Below are 19,037 nucleotides of genomic sequence, written 5' to 3'. Positions count from 1 at the left end.
AACCACTTTGCAGTTCTGTTGACTTTTTCAGACACAAAACACAAGAAAAGGTGTACATTCTTTATGCATGTAGCAGAAAAGTTTTGTGTCTTTTCCATCAAAATTTTGTCTATAGGACATGATTTACTACGTGTAATTTGGGGGTAAAGTGATCTTGTCATAGATGTTATTTTAGTAATCAATGCATTACAAGGAAAATAGGCTGAGTATGAAAAGGAAGCCCTGATATTTTTAAATGAGTTTAAATATTAAAAAAAGTAAAATGGGAATTTACTAAATAGGACCTTATTTTAAAGGTAAGTTAGTAAGAGGAGTTACTATAGCATTAATGGTTTCTTATATTGTGGTAACCAATGCATTTATTTTATTGATTTAATATGGATTTTACTGTATCTTTATGTATTTTTATGTATCTCTGGATGTCTCCATATGTCTATGTATTCTGAATAAGTAATTTAGCACATAAAATCATTTCAACTGTTAAAATTACATGTTTTACTCTGTGTGATAAATTATGCATTGATCTTGGGATAATGAATCATGATAAACATACATTTAAATAAATAAGTATATTATCATATAAATTAGATAAATTTGATCATGATCACAGTGAATTTAATTAAAATAATTGATAATAAAAAAAGATGAACTATCCCACTTAAGTAAAGCTTCACATTATTCTTTCATTCAATCAATCAAAACCGTTGTTTTATTTCTTAAATGCTTTCCAGATTTGGAAAGCATGTAAAGATTTGTCAAATTGTCTACTTTGTCTACAGGACTCCAAAAGGCCTACATAGTTCAGTGTTTAATTCCTTTCAAAGTAGGCCTACACATGCACACTGCACTTTTGTTTGTTGTATTCTGTTGTTGTAACAGGTAAAATTAAAAAAAGATTACAACGTTTAAAAGTTTGTAAGCTGTGTAATGTTTTGCAGCTCCAGACTATTTTTCTTTTAGTGGAAGAGGAGAAAAATGGCTCTTTTGATAGTAAAGGTTGCTGACCCCTGCACTAACTGATAAAGGTGGCAATTATATAAAGATCCTAAATTCCTGTTTATAGTGATTTTAGTATTGGTCTCATAGCTTGTTTTTTTACTTTAGAGCAAGGGCTGTGCGAAGAGAGGTAAAGTAGCACTTTTTTGGGCCAGTAACCAATTGTTGTTGATGAAGACTTGTAGTCCTGTAAGAGTGCCCATCAAAGGGTGACAATGCCATTTAAAGGGCTGCATTCAATCTTTTCATTTTGAAAAAGGCAGTGAAGCCTACATGATAAAACTGTCAGAATCAAGAGATATGTTTCCAATTATAGCAGAGATGAAAATAGAAAGCACTCCAATCATTAAAGCTGAAGTATGTTCTCCTTTCCTATTTGCATGGATATACACCCAAAGGTTCTAATTACACTAATCATAATTTTTACTTACAGCACAATGAACTGGTCAGCTGGAGATTTTTTTTTTCATTTCTACTCTAAGTAAAAAGTATTTTATGCTTATTCTGCATAGTAGATAACCTACCTAATTTTCCAGCTGGAAAAATATCATGTTGTTGTTTCTTGTTTTCAGCTGATTAATTTATATTGCCTTTTGGCTATGTTTAAACCAATTGCACACTTTTGGGTATAAAAGTAAAACACAACTTTACCCCATTTACTAAGCTAATTGAAAATTCATTTTGCAAAGTTAACCTTTAGTAGAGGAGTGTTATAAAAACTTTTATTATTTTATCCTTTTTTTTATCCAGTTCCCTGTCACTTAGTTACTCTTTCCTTCTATAAAGATGATCACATATAAATAATGAACATTATTCTCTGTATTTTGCTGCTTGACATATCCACAGCTACATTTAGGTTTCACAGGCAATAGTTGCTTCTTAACTCTATACTTATAGTAATATGTTTTCAAGTGATAAGAAGTGAGAGAAAAAAAGCTAAGAAGGTGAACATCCAGTCAAGCAGGAAACTTATTTGTAAAATTGGGTTGTGAATTTGGTGGTTAAAGTACCAATAATATTAAAAGTCAATCCCAGTCAATACTTCATTGCTAGTAGCAGATGCTTTGTGTATAGGGGGATCAAATTTTCAAATTTTCTTGCTAAAGAAACACCCATTTATTTTAAAGCAAGTTGTTAATCATTTGTTTGTGCTAAATCACATATTGAGATATTCATCAAAGAACTGTGGTGGAAGCTTTTGCAAGCATATTTGCCTCTTTACCCTGGAAGGTTGCTAAACATGAACTTGCAAATGAAGCAATTATCTGACAGTGTCTTCAAAACAAGAATGTTGTAAACAAGTCCTATTTTCAATTTCTGTTTTTGTTCTCTAGTGTGATTTTCCAATGTGACATATTTGGAGAATTTTGGTATGAATTACAAATGTCATCTGAGAAGCCTGCACCAATTAGGGTTCCTGAAGTGGCCTGTGAACTTGGAAAGTTAGTATTGTTTTTGCATTTTCAGTTAAATATTGTTAGTTAAACTTGACCTTGGTTATATAAACTTTCAATTGTTTTAGCCTTCAGCATTTGAACTGCTTTGTTGATATGCTTAGTTGTAGGTGGTACATTTTCGCCTTGTCAGCCTAATGATTTTTAACACTAACACTGTATCCCTCTCTTACCAGAAAACTACACTATATTTAAAACAGAATGGCATTAAGAGCTGTTTATCTTTGACAAGACGTAAAACACAGCCAGGCTTCTGCTTTCCCCTCTGCATGTGCTTTTGTTATTTACCTAACCTTAGGCATCTCTGACAGCTGCTTGTCTGAAACATGAGAATGTTAAAACTTTGACTACAGAAAAAGGAGACAGAAATGCCCTATGTTTTTTTTTGTTTTTGTTTTTTTTTTAACCTGAATTGTTCAGTTATAAATGTCACTATTGTCTCTAATTGGGTGAAAATGTATTCCTATCTCTATGGGAAAACACAGAAGTGCGAAGTAGCAAACATTGCTACACATACTGGATATTTAGTATTCCTCTTAGTATAAAAAATACAGTACTATATGATTATTTGGTTAGCCTGTTTATTTTTTTAAAGAAAGAAATTTAAACTCACTACATGTAACTTTTATTTGATTTCTGACTATTTTACAGGTGGACTCGTCTTAGTATTTCCTTGTGTAACCCTACTCAAGAAACATTTGAGCTACAAACTATTAATACTAATCCTGAACATTTCTTAGTGGAAATTGATCACAGTAAACCGGTAGGTTAAGCTTAGTCAAATAAATTAACAGTATTTTTTTCCCATTTTGTGAGTTTTTTTTTTATAAACTGGCTGTAAACATCTAACGTTATTCCAATAGAAAGCATGATCATAGTGTTTTTTTATTATAATACTGGCCCTTCAGTATTGTATTGATAACTGAATTTTATTAATTACATCCTAAGAAGTAAACAAAAAAAAGGAAACTTGCTGCTTAAGACCGTGACACTACCGAAAAATAGAATTCTATAAACTTTGGCCTTTTGTCTTTGTGAATTTTACACTTTTATCTCTCGGGACTAATAATAAATGTTGCGGAATTTTTAAAGTTATCTTGCTTACTATATTTATTTTTAAGCTGAAATAGAGGAAGATTAAAACATACAATAGAATCCTGCATTAGCACATATTACCTTATACAGTTTATATATTAAAAACCTTCCATTGAGAACTTTAGGAGGGATATTGCCATCACAAGTAATCTAAACTTTTTTCTCACTTGTCAATTTTTGTATCATGGTTCTTTTTGGATGAGCCATTCATCTTCCCACCATATCTTTTTTTGTCTTTTCGGCTGACAACATTTTTCTCATGCACTCCAGTGCCCTATTTTTATGTTGATAGACTGGCCTTCTAAAGTAGCGCCCTCTGACTATTCAATGCATGGACATTTTTGTTAGTATTTGAATAAACAAGCTAAAGCAGGGCCTTCTTTTTGAAAAAGCTAACGTACTAGAGAATCATTTTCTAGTAAAATGGATGTGGTGAAGGTACAGTGCAACTTCCTAAGCCTGGAATGGGGACAATTGACTTTTAAGCACATTACTGGCCACTCAGGCTATCTAGGTCAATGCAACAGAAGGTGTCTAATATTATACAAGGCACTTGTCTGAACTCTGCTGTTTCACACTCAGAAATCATACAATTCACACTGTGAACAAGCAGCAACACTCATCAGAACTCCAAGTTATAAAAGCATTATTGCTGTTTGCTTTCACTTTTCATTTTGGCAACCCACTAGGGATTTTTGCAAGACAAAACTGCAAAACAACTTAAATCTTCACATAAGAAAAACATTGGCTATACAAAATAATACAGTATGCTTGGGGAAAAATATATTCTTTAGAAATTTAATTTACTTTTGTAAAAAGAAAATGTATGTACACATTCAAATCCAAAGCTTAAAACTAGTTACTCATTTCTGGAGTAGCCTTTATATTCATTTATATGTTTAGTGCTATTTCCCTTTTCAAAGCCTTCTATTTAGATGTAGAAAATAAATGCGTGTTTGAAAGAAACCAGATGAACCGTTCTTTTTTCTTATTCTGTTTATGACACATTTACATAATTTTATACAAGAAATTTGAGTATCACCACGTATTAGACTCATAGATTATTGCCAGGTTGCAGAAAGTAGTCATCCCGTTCTACCAGGCTAATGGCTCATTTGCTGGAACATTGCTATTCCAACTTGCTTTATGTGCATAAGATTTATCATGTTTGTTATCCTGCTGCACAGTTCTCAGAATATTGCTTTAGGTTCACTTTTTGTTTCACAAGTCATTAACATAGAAATGGATTTGAATTAATTATCATGACTTCTAACTTCTGCATATTGCAAGTGAACTGTCCGGAGAGTTAAAAATATCCCCAGTGCTGCCTAGTATGTCTGGTTCATTAGCAGAGGCTAAAATGTCATCAGCAGTAGAATTGCATTACAATGGAAAGGCCCTTTGAAAAGTCAGCTCTATTCACTTTCTTTTCTTCAAAACTTAGTTGCGGGCCAAAACTGGGAATTATAGTTCCAGAACAATTAGCCGTTCTTTGCTTTGACTTACTAAAGCATAACTGACCCCTTAATGCATTTAAATTGTTATATGTGCTGGGAATAAATGAACTAATTTACTACAGCCCATAAATTTCAAGACATTGTGAGTTATGGATAACACTACCTTCTTCTGTTCTAAAGACAGATCACATTTTCTATTTTTATATATACCAGTCAAAAATAATCACGTGCATCCAATTGTATGATCTTCCTAAGTTGAAAAAATTTTTAAAGAGATTTTAATTCTCATTGTTATTTTTGTTCACCTTCCGAAATGCTAAATACCACTGGATAGAGAATGCAATCTATCTTGCACTACATGTAGCATTTTCACAAGATGCTCACAGCCTTCATATATTTCAGTTCAGGATTCAACAAAATGCAAAATTGACAGAGATAAATTCTAAAATTATAAGCATTATCTTTGGACTTTACAAAGTCAGAAGAGCATTATGTAGCTATGGTCGGCTGTCAAATGGTCACATTTATTGGCAGGCTAAATTTGAAGATGAAAAGAAATGAGATGTAATGTAGCGTTTAAGCAATTTTGCCCCTAAAAACAGTATCCTATCAATCACTTTACCTCTATGCACTGTTTATGTTTTTTATTAACTTGATCACTAATAGACTTCGCCTTGTTCATTTAGGTTTAGTTGGGCTTTAAGCTTGGCAAATCTGTAGACTATCTGTAGATCTGTAACACTCAAGCTTTCTTGATTCTCTCTAGGTGTAATAGTACTAAATGTCTATGGCCAAGGCTTTGTGTATTGATAAAACCATGATCTGTGGTTAGTTTATGATGGCACATTGAGGAAAATTTGGCATAAATCTCTGTTTGAAGATAACTGATCTTTTGTTGGTTTTGACAATTTCTGCCGGACAAAGTGAGAATATTAAGTCATGCAAATAATTAAAAGCTTCATACCTTGAGCTACAGGTTGTGTTCTGTTGTATTAGGAACATGTAATGGATACCCCTATTTGCTAAAAAAGAGCTGTAAAAAGTCAAATCTTCGATAAATGTAGGAGCTTCTATAATTGATTCGTGCCTGGATACCACATAAAATGGTTAGAACGCTGCACCACTACTGAATGTAGTGAACCAGTACAAGCTATGTGCTTTAAAATACCTATTGCCTATCCTTTCTCTTTTTTCATGAAAGTAGATTGCAACTGAGTTACCATTTACTAAAATTACCATTTTTTTATTTTACAGATAAAAAATACTATTGGTGGCTATTGCTTTCAACTTTAAAAGGGGACACATTTTCTTATTTTGTTTCCAACTTTCCCATTGAGCTAGACGAGCAACCAAAATTTGTAAATAGCATTCTATTTAGCATAACACCAAGCTTGTTACTGAAGTAATTGTCCTCAATAAAAAGATTTACAATTGTTTAACAGTGTAACAGACCATGAATGCTCACAGTGCACACAGCTTTAGTACAGCACATTAATCATCAGCATTGAAGATACTTCTGCAGAGTTTCAAGTCCAGTAAAGAATGATTGCCTTTTTTTGTTTGTTTTACCAGGTTTTAGTACCACCAAGTTCCACTATTGAAGTACCAGTTCAATTCTGCCCATCAGCCCTGGGAAAAGGGAATCATACATCATCCATTATCTTTACAAACCCACAGGTATGATTTTACATTGTGTAAAATAATATTCATAATTATATACATTTACCCAATATTAAAATGTATCACATTGGGATTAGGAGGAAAATTGCCAATGTATACAATTGTTGCAAACAGCACAACATTTTTTAAGTCAGGTCAGCTGAAGGTATTCAACAGTAACTCTCTAATACATCACATTTAATAGTAGAGTCATCAATAACCCATGTGAGTACTTGTCAGCTTTTCTACCATACATTCTACAAATAATAATTATTCATTACTTGGTAGTATATAAGTCAGCATTCAGTCTAAAAACTGCTGGCATAGTTTGATAATACATATGTGAATGTGTCCTGCAACTCTAACTACCCTATATTTGTTATTGGACATTTATTTTATGGTCAATCTTTTTAATTGGCACTAGGCTTACCAACATCATCTGTTATAATGAATTTGAGCAATTGTATTAAGTTTGAATTAATTAACAATTGCTCATTAGGGATGGTTCTGTTACAGTGTTAGGGCACTTTCTTTGATATTGTAGGTATACATTTAATTTCAGAATGTATTCTCATTCATATGAACTGTCTGCATACTTCTGGTATATGCTTTGTAGGCATTATGTTGCTTTTATTAAAAATTTAAGTGGAATTGCAGCCTGACATAACTAAATAAAAAACATTCTCCTAACTGCTTATTGCCCATATAGTTTATCTTACATACCATGTCCTAAAATAATGTCATCTGTGAAAAAACACAATTCCCCCTATTTCACAGCACAGTTAGTACTAGTGGCAGCCATTATGCAGGTTGCGTCATTTTTAACTCACTTTTAGGAAAGCTTATATTTTGCCCTCAATAAATCAAAGAAGAGTTGTGAGTGTGGCACACTTTTGGTTGGCGGTTAGTGAGGTAAGAGTGGGATAATGGTGCAACCGATCTGTTTAACCATTTAAGGTACTTATTTAAAAATGTTTTAAAAAGTATTGTGAACCTGTCCGGATACTATTCAGAAACTGTTTCTTTCTGACTGTAACTGAGAATAGCCAATTATTGGCTTCCAGATTAGCTTGGCTATCCACCTAGTCCAATCAATCCCTACCCTATTGTCTCCAAACACTTACAATTTTAGGTATTTTTATGGGAATTTATACAACCTGATTGATGTTTTGTGTGCTTTAGAATATTAATATCAATAATAGTTATAGTGAAGTTGGTGATGCCCTGCATTATGCTCCCCATGGTATACTTGATGCTCGGTAGTAGCACGGGTAGTAGAACAGGTAATATATTGATTCCATGGAATAGGACATTACAGTGTGTATTATATGTTATGACAGATCAACAGTTTATCACAATGTGGCTTGATACTGATGAGAATAATGCATGGTTTATTTTTTTTTACTTGGTTACATACTTATCTGTTATGTCATTCAGTTTTGCAATGTAGTGGCCCTGAATTACAATTTTGTGCAATAATAACCTTTTTAGTCCATGTCTTGCTGTTAATATTTTTATCCTATGGATTTTCCTATCACCTTTTCACAGCACAAAATCCCCCCAAATGACAGTGACCTATTGTAGCTGGTTAACCGCACAGACAGTGAAAGGACAACAAATGTAACATACATGCTTAGGAGCTGATGGAAAGCTATCTTTAACAATGACATATAATATTCTTTTTACTCTTTGTAGCTTCTGAAACAACTTTGAACCTTAGAGGGAAATGCCATTGATTTTCTTCCCTTGATTTCACTGATTAAATGTATCTGAACTGACAGTTCTAGCAATTTAAGCCATCTCATAGCTGGGTAGCTGACTAATCTAAAATCAGCTAATGATAGTTCTTCTATGGTAAGCTTTAACTGTTTCTGATTGTGCCTGTTTGCTGAATTGAGAAAAACGTTTCAGAGTTATTATCTGCTTCATTTGTTTCTGCCTTAAAAGTGCATGAAAAAACTTTCACAATAAAGATCTGGGGTCCTCCTTCCTGATCACCTTTTACATTTAAATATAAAATCTATTTTCACAGTGTGGAAAAGAATCCGGAAGTTAAACTTACATCCTAAACATTTAATTACATTTCCCTATATTACGTTAACATTTTCTGGGTGAATTAAGTATATTTTTTTACCTTCTGCCTTATGATAAGTTTTTTAGAAACAATTAGGGAGAGGTGTGTTAATTCCTAAACGAACCACAAATTGCTTAGTTCATAAAATTTAAAGCATGCAATATTTTTGTTATCATGTATTTTTCGTTTTTAACCATTAATTTTTCAGTCTATTAAAGACATGTTTTTTATTTTTGGCATATTTTGTTTTTTAAGAATTATTTAAAAAAACTATTGATCAAATTATTTCCCCTGAAAATGCTCCCCTGAAAACTGCTGCCTTTAGGATGGTGATGACTGAAATTAATTATGGTTCCTATGGAGGAGAGCAGACATAAATACATTTGAGAGTTAATATAGGGCTTTGTGTAAAAAAAATATTGGATAATATATTTTTTAATAAGATGTCCACATAAAAAAGTAACATTTTCCTACTGAGTAACCTATGGTACAAGTTTATGGATTGGACTTCTGTTGTAGGAAATTATCATGAGATAGACTATGCAATTAAGTTAAAGAATAAGTAAACCCAAAACTACACAAAACAAAAAAAATTCTCACTTACCTTCAATCCCGCTGAGCAGTCGATCTGTTGGGAGGTTTCTTCCATCGGCTCCCGAGTGTCCCGGTATCTGTCTTCTGGCCGACGAGCCAGGTGCTGCCATCTTCTCCTCTTCTTCCGTGTTCTTCTTCCTATGTCACACGACGCAGGCTTGAGAACGGGTAATGTAAATTTGGAAAAAACTTGCCAATCTCACTGCACATGCATGAGATCAGCAATGTTTTCCCTTTTGATGAAAGGGCTCCTATTGCGCATGCCTGAGATGCTCCGGCCTGCGCAGAAGAAGGACCCAAGAGCCTCCAGGGATGGGTGACGTAGGTATCCTGGGAGGCTTTGCGCTCCATTTATTCTCGATCACCTAGGCGATCGAGAATTAGGAGGGTGGTGTTGCACTTAAAAAAAAAAACACAAACAAACAGATTGTCTACCCTTTTATGTAAGGTGAAAATTCTGAGTTTAGGTACGCTTTAAGTTGTTACTGAATTAAAAACAAACATGCAATGTTTTGTAAAAGATATTTATAGTGACATTATATATAAATTATTTATATGTGTCTGTTCTGCAAAATTACCTCTTTTTCTTGCCTATTATATCATCCTTCTATCCTGTCTTCAGTTGCTGTTGTAAGCACAAATAACCTCAACATTTTTGGCACACGAATGCTAGAATCTATTACATCATCACAACAGGCTTCTGTTCTGGGTTTTAGTAGTGCAAAGGCAGTGCAAAGGCAGTGCAAAAGCTTTGATGCTACCACTCCTAAATCCATTCTGTTTTCAGTTTACCTAGATCCCTTTTCATTCAAGGTCTTAGACCTGACCACTTAATTGATCTGATCTCACTAGTATCCTGCCATACCTTATACTAGCTGACCTAAATATATGAGTCTGCTTCACCCTTTGGTTTCGATGCTAGGGTCTTATAGCACATAATTTATTATTTAAGTTTCTGGGAACACTGAAGAAACCATCATACAGATAAAAAAAAACACCCTTCAAAGTAGGCTGCAAAAGGTGAACTGCAAATTAATGATCATCTGGTCTAAACTTAGACCCTTAAAGCGCTTATTGGCCCACAGGGCACATTTTGATACCTCTCTATACGATCTTGAGACATCTGGTGACAAACGTGGGCACTTCCTGTCGCAGGGTGCATTTTTTAGTATCACTACTTATGCAGGCTCAGTCCAAATGCTCACTGCCTGTGATAGTGTTCAGTTCCTGTCCTTCTGTGGGTGTAATATTTTCTGATACTTGTTGCTGACCCTTACTTCGCATGACCCTCTGATTGTTTACCACAGAGAAACTCCAAAACTCACCTGCTTTATCACTTATTTCTGTGTCTGACCTTAGCTGTGTCCTCTGACCTTTGTACACTTAACGATTTGGACTTTTTGCATAGTCATTATTGTGACTGTGGACTTGTCTGCCTTGTTGACTATCCGGGGTCCTGAGGTCCTGTGTGCCGAGATGGTGCAACTAACCCTCAAGGCAGAGCAGGTTCTTGTCTGTATGGAGATAGATCTAGGAATCATGTCTGATAAGGCATTGGCATTTGATCAGAGGCCTTGCAAATATATACAAAAAAGAATAATTTAGGACCTTTCTTATATTAGAAGGATAGGAGTAAAAAGTATATAAAAGTAAGCCATAGGCCTTTAGTTAAGAATTTATTTTCTCAATTAATGTTCTTTAATTTACTCTCTGGAACAAAAAGCCACTATTACCTTTTCATTCAAATTTAACTACACAATATTGTTTTCTATTCTTGAAATTTTAAGCACAAAAATTTGTTAATCTTAGTCTGACAAGGGACACAAGATCCAGGGTAAAAATATACCATATCAAAAAGTAAATCAGTATACTTTGGTAAATCACTCATTCAAACATTTTATGTTTTATTTAAAAGAAAAGATAAAACATTCAAAGCATTGTTGTTTGTATTTCCAATATAATATCTAGGATCTTCACTGGAAGTTCTTGGCAAATTTAGAAATGTGATAAATGTGATGTTCAACAACATATTTTGATAATGATCTTTAAACACCGTTTACAAATAATATTATATGACATCATGTAGAAAGTAAATGATTTTCTGTTCAGCTGCTTCCAAATCTCCAATTATGAAGATGGCATCGTTAGGGAGTTGTGGACACAGTAAACATGATACAATCAACAAACATACCAGGCATGCCCATAAGCTTCTGGCACATCTGTCAAGATTGTTTAGATGTTTGCTGTTCTCTTGCACCTGATCCTTAATGAAATTGGCAAAGAAGATCTTTAGAGATGTGCTGTCTTCACCCAAGAACTAGCTGTTTGTGTAGTTTATTTGAAAACGAGGACTGAAAAAGGGCAAAGATGCATCCAAAAACAACAATCTGTTCTTCATATTATATTACTTTTACTTAGTAGGGAATAATGATGTCAACTGATCATAGACCTATACACTTAGCTTTTTAGCAGAACTAAAATGTTAATTTTTGCTCTTATTCCTTTTAATATTTGTCTTCATTAAAAAAATGTATATTTTTCATCAACATCCAAATAGCTTTTAGGGCCACATCAACCTATAAATAAGAAGTTTACACATATAAATGCTCTTTTCCGCTAGCAAGGGCACCCTAAAAGTGAAATAGGTAAGGCAGAATTAATAGTATTTGACTAGCTGAATAAGTATACACCTGACCTCAAAAGACTGCATCCGCTATTAAATGGATATGGATGCTTAGTGTTGGGATACTGTAGGCATAAACTGTAGGTCACACAGCCTTTTTTTTATTATTGTATTTAAATATTAAACCAGTTTAACATTTTAGATGCAATTTGAATGAAGGGAGAGTGTTCCTTAATTTTACAATCCATATTCAATGAAATAATTTTTCAGGCAAAATCCTGAACAGGGGGGGGGGTTAAGAGGAACATGTTCAAAGTGCAAAAAAAACAAATAGGTCATGTGTAAATAGGAGGTAACATATAGATAAATGTGCTTTTGTTTTTGAAATTGTTTGTATAATTTTCTATATATTTAATCTGTGATCTGCTGTCTTAGGTCTAGTTGACGGCACCCCTCTTCCTTTATCGGTTTTAGTAAAAATACCATTTTCAGGGACTTTGCAATTGACTTGAAAGTTGGTAGACAAAATCTATAAACATGCTGCAAAAATACTTTTTTGAAAAAAAATTGGCAAAACATTTTGTTTATCCTTAGTTGAGATTTAGCTTAAAGTTGCCCATACATGGTAAATGAAAGATCACCTGGCACATCTCATTTTCTAAAGTAGGCTATTTAATCTATGGCTGACTTGTTTAACCATATTGATAGCCAAATTTACACAATATAGTTAAAATGGTTTACAAGATTACAGTTTTGTTAGGATCACTGCCTGGGTAGATTTTGTTTCTGAATTGATGGACGTCAGGGACTGTTGATATAAAGATAAGTGACTGCCAAGGTGATCATTAGATTGTTTTTAGGTTGATAATTGACTTGTGCTTTGAAATTTTGATAGTTTACCTCTTTACCTCACACTGGCCATCAGGAATAAGGTTGTAGTTGTTGCACTGCTTGTAAAACTCTTTACCTTTGTATGTCAATTCTACAAGCAATTACAAGCCACGTGCAATGGAAAAACAGTTACTGTTTGTGGATTAATTTATGTAAAGGTAATACAAGCCTAGAAAAGGCAAGAATAAGGTAATAACACATGGTTCATACTGTATACTTATCTAACACATCAGAATACCTTATGTGCAGCTGCGAAAAAAACACTGGCTTTCTTTAAAATGTAAAATCACTTTCGCTGTATATTGTTTCAAAGTAAATGCTAGGCCATGCTCCAGTACTCATGTTTTGTTTGGGGACTGACCTGTTAAAGAATATTGATCAGTTGCTCTCATTCTATGCAGACCACAAAAGCTAATACGTACAAGGCCACTAGCTGTGAAAGGTTTTAGCCTTTCAACTGCACCTCTATGCATGTGGAGTCAGAATGCCCAATTACTAACTTGAAGTGGAAAAAATATCACTTGTTCAAAGTCATAACATATATTTCATAGCCATGCTAACACTTTTCATTAAACTGACAGTTTTGTATCTGCTTGAAATGAGTTTTTGAAAATAATTGGAAAAGACATTTAAAGATAATACAAAAAGGCCAAAATCAATGTAAAGCAAATACTAAAATATATATTTGTAGCAACATCCTCATATGTCAAGCTAACATGCCCTTTGCTGGAAATAATAACATTTTTATGAAAAGATCACTTTTCCTCCAGCTGACAAACCCAAAAGTAATTCTTATAAACTTTTTCCAGAAAACTTCAAACTGATTTATTTTAAGTATTGACATACAGAACTATTTTCTGAGCTTTTTTTTTTTTGCTCTGTCAATGCAATAATTTCCATATAGAAATGCTTAGTATTTTTTTAATAAGCTACAGAATACTCATGATCTCTGTAACAGTCATTCCAGCCAGCCAGGAGTCATTTGATAAAGTTTTTAATAGGTTAAACATGTCAAATGATAACCAACAGTGGAATTACATGTGTCCTTACGTTAGGCACTGTACTTTAACTAGAGCTTTTGGTAACAACTCCCTGTCTTAAAGGATCCTATTATTGAGAATGTGTAAATGAGAAAGTTCTGTTGTAAGAATGTCATTGTGTGGTAAAGCAAGTCTAAGCAAATTCATTAAAAAATAGATAAATAATATCTTTCTTTACTGAATACAATGCCTATGCTTTAGAATGTCTGTGGAACCTTCAATATATATTTAGCGGATCTACTAGTGCTGAACCATAGTTCTTTAAGTTAAACAGAGAGCCATAGGTTTGATCCATCAGAGGATGTGTCTGACTTGTCCAGAGAGGCCCCTACTTCCACACAGAGAACTGGAGTCCTTCTCTACACTATGCTGGCAGAAGGCAGGCTTTTCTACTGAGGGTGATGGGTTTCTAAAGAAAACAAACTGTAAGGTTTTGCGGACTTTAGGTCAGACTAGGTATAATACTTTAGATCAGGTTCCTCCAGAGGCTGCTAGGGGTTCATTGAGCAATTTATGATTCTCAGGTCAATTTAACAGATACTAATGTTCTTTAAGTGTGGCAGCCTTCCCACGACCCAGTAAAGTAGGAGGCATTCTTCTTACTAACCACCAAGCTAACAAACTGTATACTATGTATATGGTAATTATAAAAGGGGTTCTCTGTGGACCTGAAAGTTATTTCAATGGGTTCCTTCATGTTATAAAGGTTAGGAAACACTGCTTTATATACATCTGGAATGCATTTAGCTGATTTAAACCAAAAGCTCAGTTGGACATTAAAATGTTGCAAACATTTGCCAAATGCACAAAACAAGCAAAGTAAAGGGTAGTGAATCTTATTGATAGCCCAAATAGTTTTTATATATAGTAGCTAAATATGTGAAAACCCTCTTGGAATAAAGGGAGGAGCTAGAGATCACCAGAAGCTTCCAGTACAGCATATCCTTCTGCGATTGTGGAGTAATGCAAAACACAACAAAAACACTTTATTTTGTGAGCTAAATATTTATAAATGTATATACAGTGTCCTGTAAGTTGATCCTGCACACCTTATTTAGCTTTTTTTTTCTTTAGTTAGATGTGTTTATTATTTTTAAAAATTGTATCTTAACAGCTTGAAGAGTGGACCTTTCAGGTGTCGGGAGTTGGCCTCATTCCTCAACCTTTGGAACCAGCAAGCATCAGTGCTAGAGTTGGTAGTTTGGCCTCCCTCATCATCTCTTTTAAGAATCCCACAAATGAACATGTTCTCGTTGATGTTATTCTAACCGGTAAAGTATTTTCATTTTATTGCCACTTAACAATAATAGTACAATTATTTCAAAACTGCATTGAATTAATTGAATTAAATACAGTACACTGCTGCTAAAGGTTAGAAGTATAATAATGAGATAGTTAAAATGAGCATGCTTCACTATTTAATAATGATGAATATCTCAATACATTTACTGTCTCCAAATCATAATGAAAATTAATAGCCATGAAAGAATACAGATAAAAGTTCTCATTGCAGTAGTTTGAGTTGCTAGGGGTTAAAGGACATTATCATTTGGCAGATAGAAGCAGCAGCTGCACATTTATTAGTTCCCATAATTGTATTTTCTTTTCACTTGACATCAAAGATGAAATAGTATGTGTAATAAACTGATTTATAGACAGACAGTGTTTTAAATAAATTATATAGGGCTGTTTATATGTTACATGCTTTAAACTCAAAGAATGGTCCCATTACACTGATTCAAAAAATATATTTAGATGAGGTATGTCAGAAATAGTGCTGAAACCCATATCTAGAAACATTTTTTAAGCAGGGGCAATTTGACAGTCAAGCAACTAGCATTTTATAAGTAGAGGCAACCTTTTATGTTTTTGTCTAGTTTTCTTTATAAGTATGGGCCAGCATGGCACTTGTTGAATACCAAATGAGGATTTGTTTTGCATAAACATGAATTTGAATAAACATGATATTATACATTTTATATAAAATATTTTATTAAAAAACATATCTAAGGCCAATGTGAAGTTATATTGCTCATTGTGCCCATATGGATAAAGCAAAAATTGTTTGGTCATCCATAGCTTCTGGCACTGGAGGGGCTAAAAGACTCTTATGGGGCCATATTTTTGATGTTACCGTTTTGCCACAATAATACAATGGCACCTATAACTTCATGTGTGTTGCAAGTCTGTTGTTATGGAAATCTATTTTTTTTTTCTCACACCTTCCTATTTCTAATTTTCTTTCTTCACAATGTATTTTGCAATGCAGAGAGAAATCTATAATCTCTCTCAGCAGACTGAAACAGTACTCCTTAAATGGATACATTTTGTGCAGTGAATGAAAGTGAGGGTCTGTGTCAATGGTCTTTAGGGTTTTGCTTTGGGTTAGACTTTAAATAAGTGTGTAGTATATGTTTAAGGAACATGTTGAAACGTGTTACTGGTATTCTTGTTCTGGATAAGTGAAAACATTTAAAAGCAGGAAACAGAGTTTGTTCCAATAAAATTTGGTGAAAAATATGTCTGAAAAATTATATCCAAATCTTGTAAAAAAAATATTTTAAGTAATATTGTCATGTAAACAATGGTACAATACATTGACATTTAGTTACAGCCAATCACAAATGGGTTTAAAATACATTAGTCAAAATAAACCACAGGAAATTTATACCTGGCTGGCAGCTGTTCTCCCACCATGTTATCAAATGAGGCATTAAGTGTAAACCAAATAAAAAATTTTCTTTCTCCTTAAATGCTCTGAACGTTTTGACTGTGTAAAAGTTTTTTTCTGAGATAATTTTACATGACTATTTCCTATTATATCAAATTGCCTGCCCTACATATTTAGTGAAATACTTTTTTTGTTAATTTTCTTGTTATTTATCCTCTACAACTTATGTTTTATTTTATAAGGTATAGAAGAAATAATAGGGGTTAAACCAAAGCATGAACTTTTCACCCACCAAGTTTAATTTAATTTAATTTCTTCTCAGCTCCTGAAAAAAAATGTGCCAAACAACCCTGAACTAATTTCTCCAGCGGGAAGTCCTAGGGCTTGTATTACTAGGCTTTCACTCTCGCTTTCCTTTAATAGATTTTTGGAACAACATCTGCTAAGACACCATTCATTCAACATAAAGAATGAAGACTGCATACTTGGGCATAAATAAGCGACTGGCAGCATGGGTGCAAATACCTTGGAGTGTAGCAAGACCTGAATACGTGATTAAATTAGAGGTCACATAGAAGTTGTTTTGTTTTCAGAAACTTTCTTCTTGTGATTTTTGTGTAATTGTAATAAGACAAGGAAATGTCATCCGATTTTGTATAATTATAGAACCTTACATCCAGTTGCTTCCATAATCTAATCCTGGGGCAGTTATGCTTAATGTAAAGGCTCTGATAGTCATCACATAATTGCCCCCAAATCAGATAAAAATTGTATAAGTCAAGATTTTTTTTCTAATCTTATGTGTATTGATATATATATAAAGCAGTATATGTATATCAAGCATGTGTATTTGCAATCCAATAGTATGTTTATGTTTCATGTTTATGTAAAATTCTTCACAAAAACATCCAAAGAAAGTTTATCTGTCATAGTATGTTCTAACTACAAGTAAGCAGAATGGGAAAATTTATAGCTCAAATCTGATTTTTTTTTTTTGTATGGTGTGCAAGCAGAAAGTTCAAATTTTCACCTTTTCATTCTTCTCATGCTGATAATGGCATCTCCGCTGCACTGATTCTGCTGCCTTGACTGTAAATGAGTTACATATACATTGGCCCTGATTTATTAAAGTTCTCCAAGGCTGGAGAGAATACACTTTCATCAGTGAAGCTGAGTAATTGAGCAAACCTGGAATGGATTTCCTAAAATCAAGCAATTAGCTATTTGTTAGCAAATGTTTTCAATCCTGGACCGGATCCATTCCAGGTTTGCTGGATCACCCAGCTTCACTGGTGAACCTGTATTCTCTCCAGCCTTGGAGAACTTTAATAAATCAGGGCCAATGTGTGTAGGGAAAGAGCCATTGTGACATGTAGTTCTGGGGGTGGTATTGCTCCATGTATATTCTCTGAAAATCAGGGGTGTTTCTCTGACAGGCTGGCTCCTAAGGAAGGAACAGGTCAGTGCTGGTTGCAGCCACATAAGTTGACTGAGCTTTTGAGACACTATGGCATACACAAAGGTAAAGATATAATTCAGCTTTAACGCTATTGAAGTAAATTTCTTTGCTGGCTTTGTTTAAGATTGGGTTCTATTCTCTCATTCTGATTTTTCCTTAACTCTGATGAGTTTGTGAGATAGAGCCTTGAGCCATGTTGTCTGTCCACAGTGTGCAGAGGAAATGTCAGTTAAAAAAAAAAAAAGATTCTTAAACCAATCTGTACACTCCCTAAGCCTACATAAAAACATTGGCTTTAGTGCCACAAAGCTGTTATATTGCTCTTATTGGAGGGCAGGATCACATGGGATACAGAGTCCAAGTGACACCTGTTCTTCACCAGAGCACCCCGCAATGAGCAATGTACCGGTAACCCTAGTGACTACTGGGCTCTTTGCTGTAAGATGACATGAGGTCACAAGAAAAAGAGCCTAAAGAGGTAGGCTTCTGTGTGGAGTCAGTCAGAGCTTCAGGCATGTCACAGAACACACAGCAAGGCTGCATCAGTATCCAAAGCAGAAGATTAGGGCAGGCAAGGCGACATTGCTATCCAGCTGGTAAGTCAAAGCTGGTGGCTGGCAAGGTGTCATCAGTATCCAAAGCTGAAATTCAGGGCAGGCGGCAGGCAAGGAGGCATCAATATCCCAGCAGTAGTTGCGGGCAGGCAAGGTGGTGTCAGTATCCATGGTGGAAGGTCAGGGCAGGCAGTAAAATAGTTGCAGTAAGTAGCTGATGCAAAGTCACAGGACCAAGTACTAGCATAATGTAGTTGGCCACCACCTTTGAGATGAGTGACTCGTGCTAGCATTCCTGCCATGGCTGTTACAGCACAGCAGAAAGCACACACAGTGCAGAGTGCAATTAATACCAGTGTGAGACCTGGACAGATGAGCTGAGGGGAACCTCTGAAGGCTTCTCCAGGTAAGGTGACACAAACAAACTCCTAACACATCCCTGGAACAATCCTTCACCTAACTTTCAAGTA

General features: G+C 34.4%; 1 protein-coding gene across 1 annotated transcript in view; it reads left to right on the top strand.

Moving 5' to 3' along the window:
• The window catches only part of CFAP47 (cilia and flagella associated protein 47), a gene marked incomplete in the record, with an annotated part of 209,882 nt that overhangs the window by 146,311 nt on the left and 44,534 nt on the right, over positions 1–19,037 (top strand). The window contains 4 exon segments of the mRNA XM_072404123.1: positions 2,331–2,438; positions 3,102–3,213; positions 6,575–6,679; positions 14,998–15,154. Coding sequence (XP_072260224.1) covers positions 2,331–2,438; positions 3,102–3,213; positions 6,575–6,679; positions 14,998–15,154 — 482 coding nt within the window.

Source organism: Pyxicephalus adspersus, chromosome 1, assembly GCF_032062135.1.
Source record: "Pyxicephalus adspersus chromosome 1, UCB_Pads_2.0, whole genome shotgun sequence".
Taxonomy (NCBI): Eukaryota; Metazoa; Chordata; class Amphibia; order Anura; family Pyxicephalidae; genus Pyxicephalus; species Pyxicephalus adspersus.
This window is presented reverse-complemented; position numbering and strand designations above follow the sequence as displayed.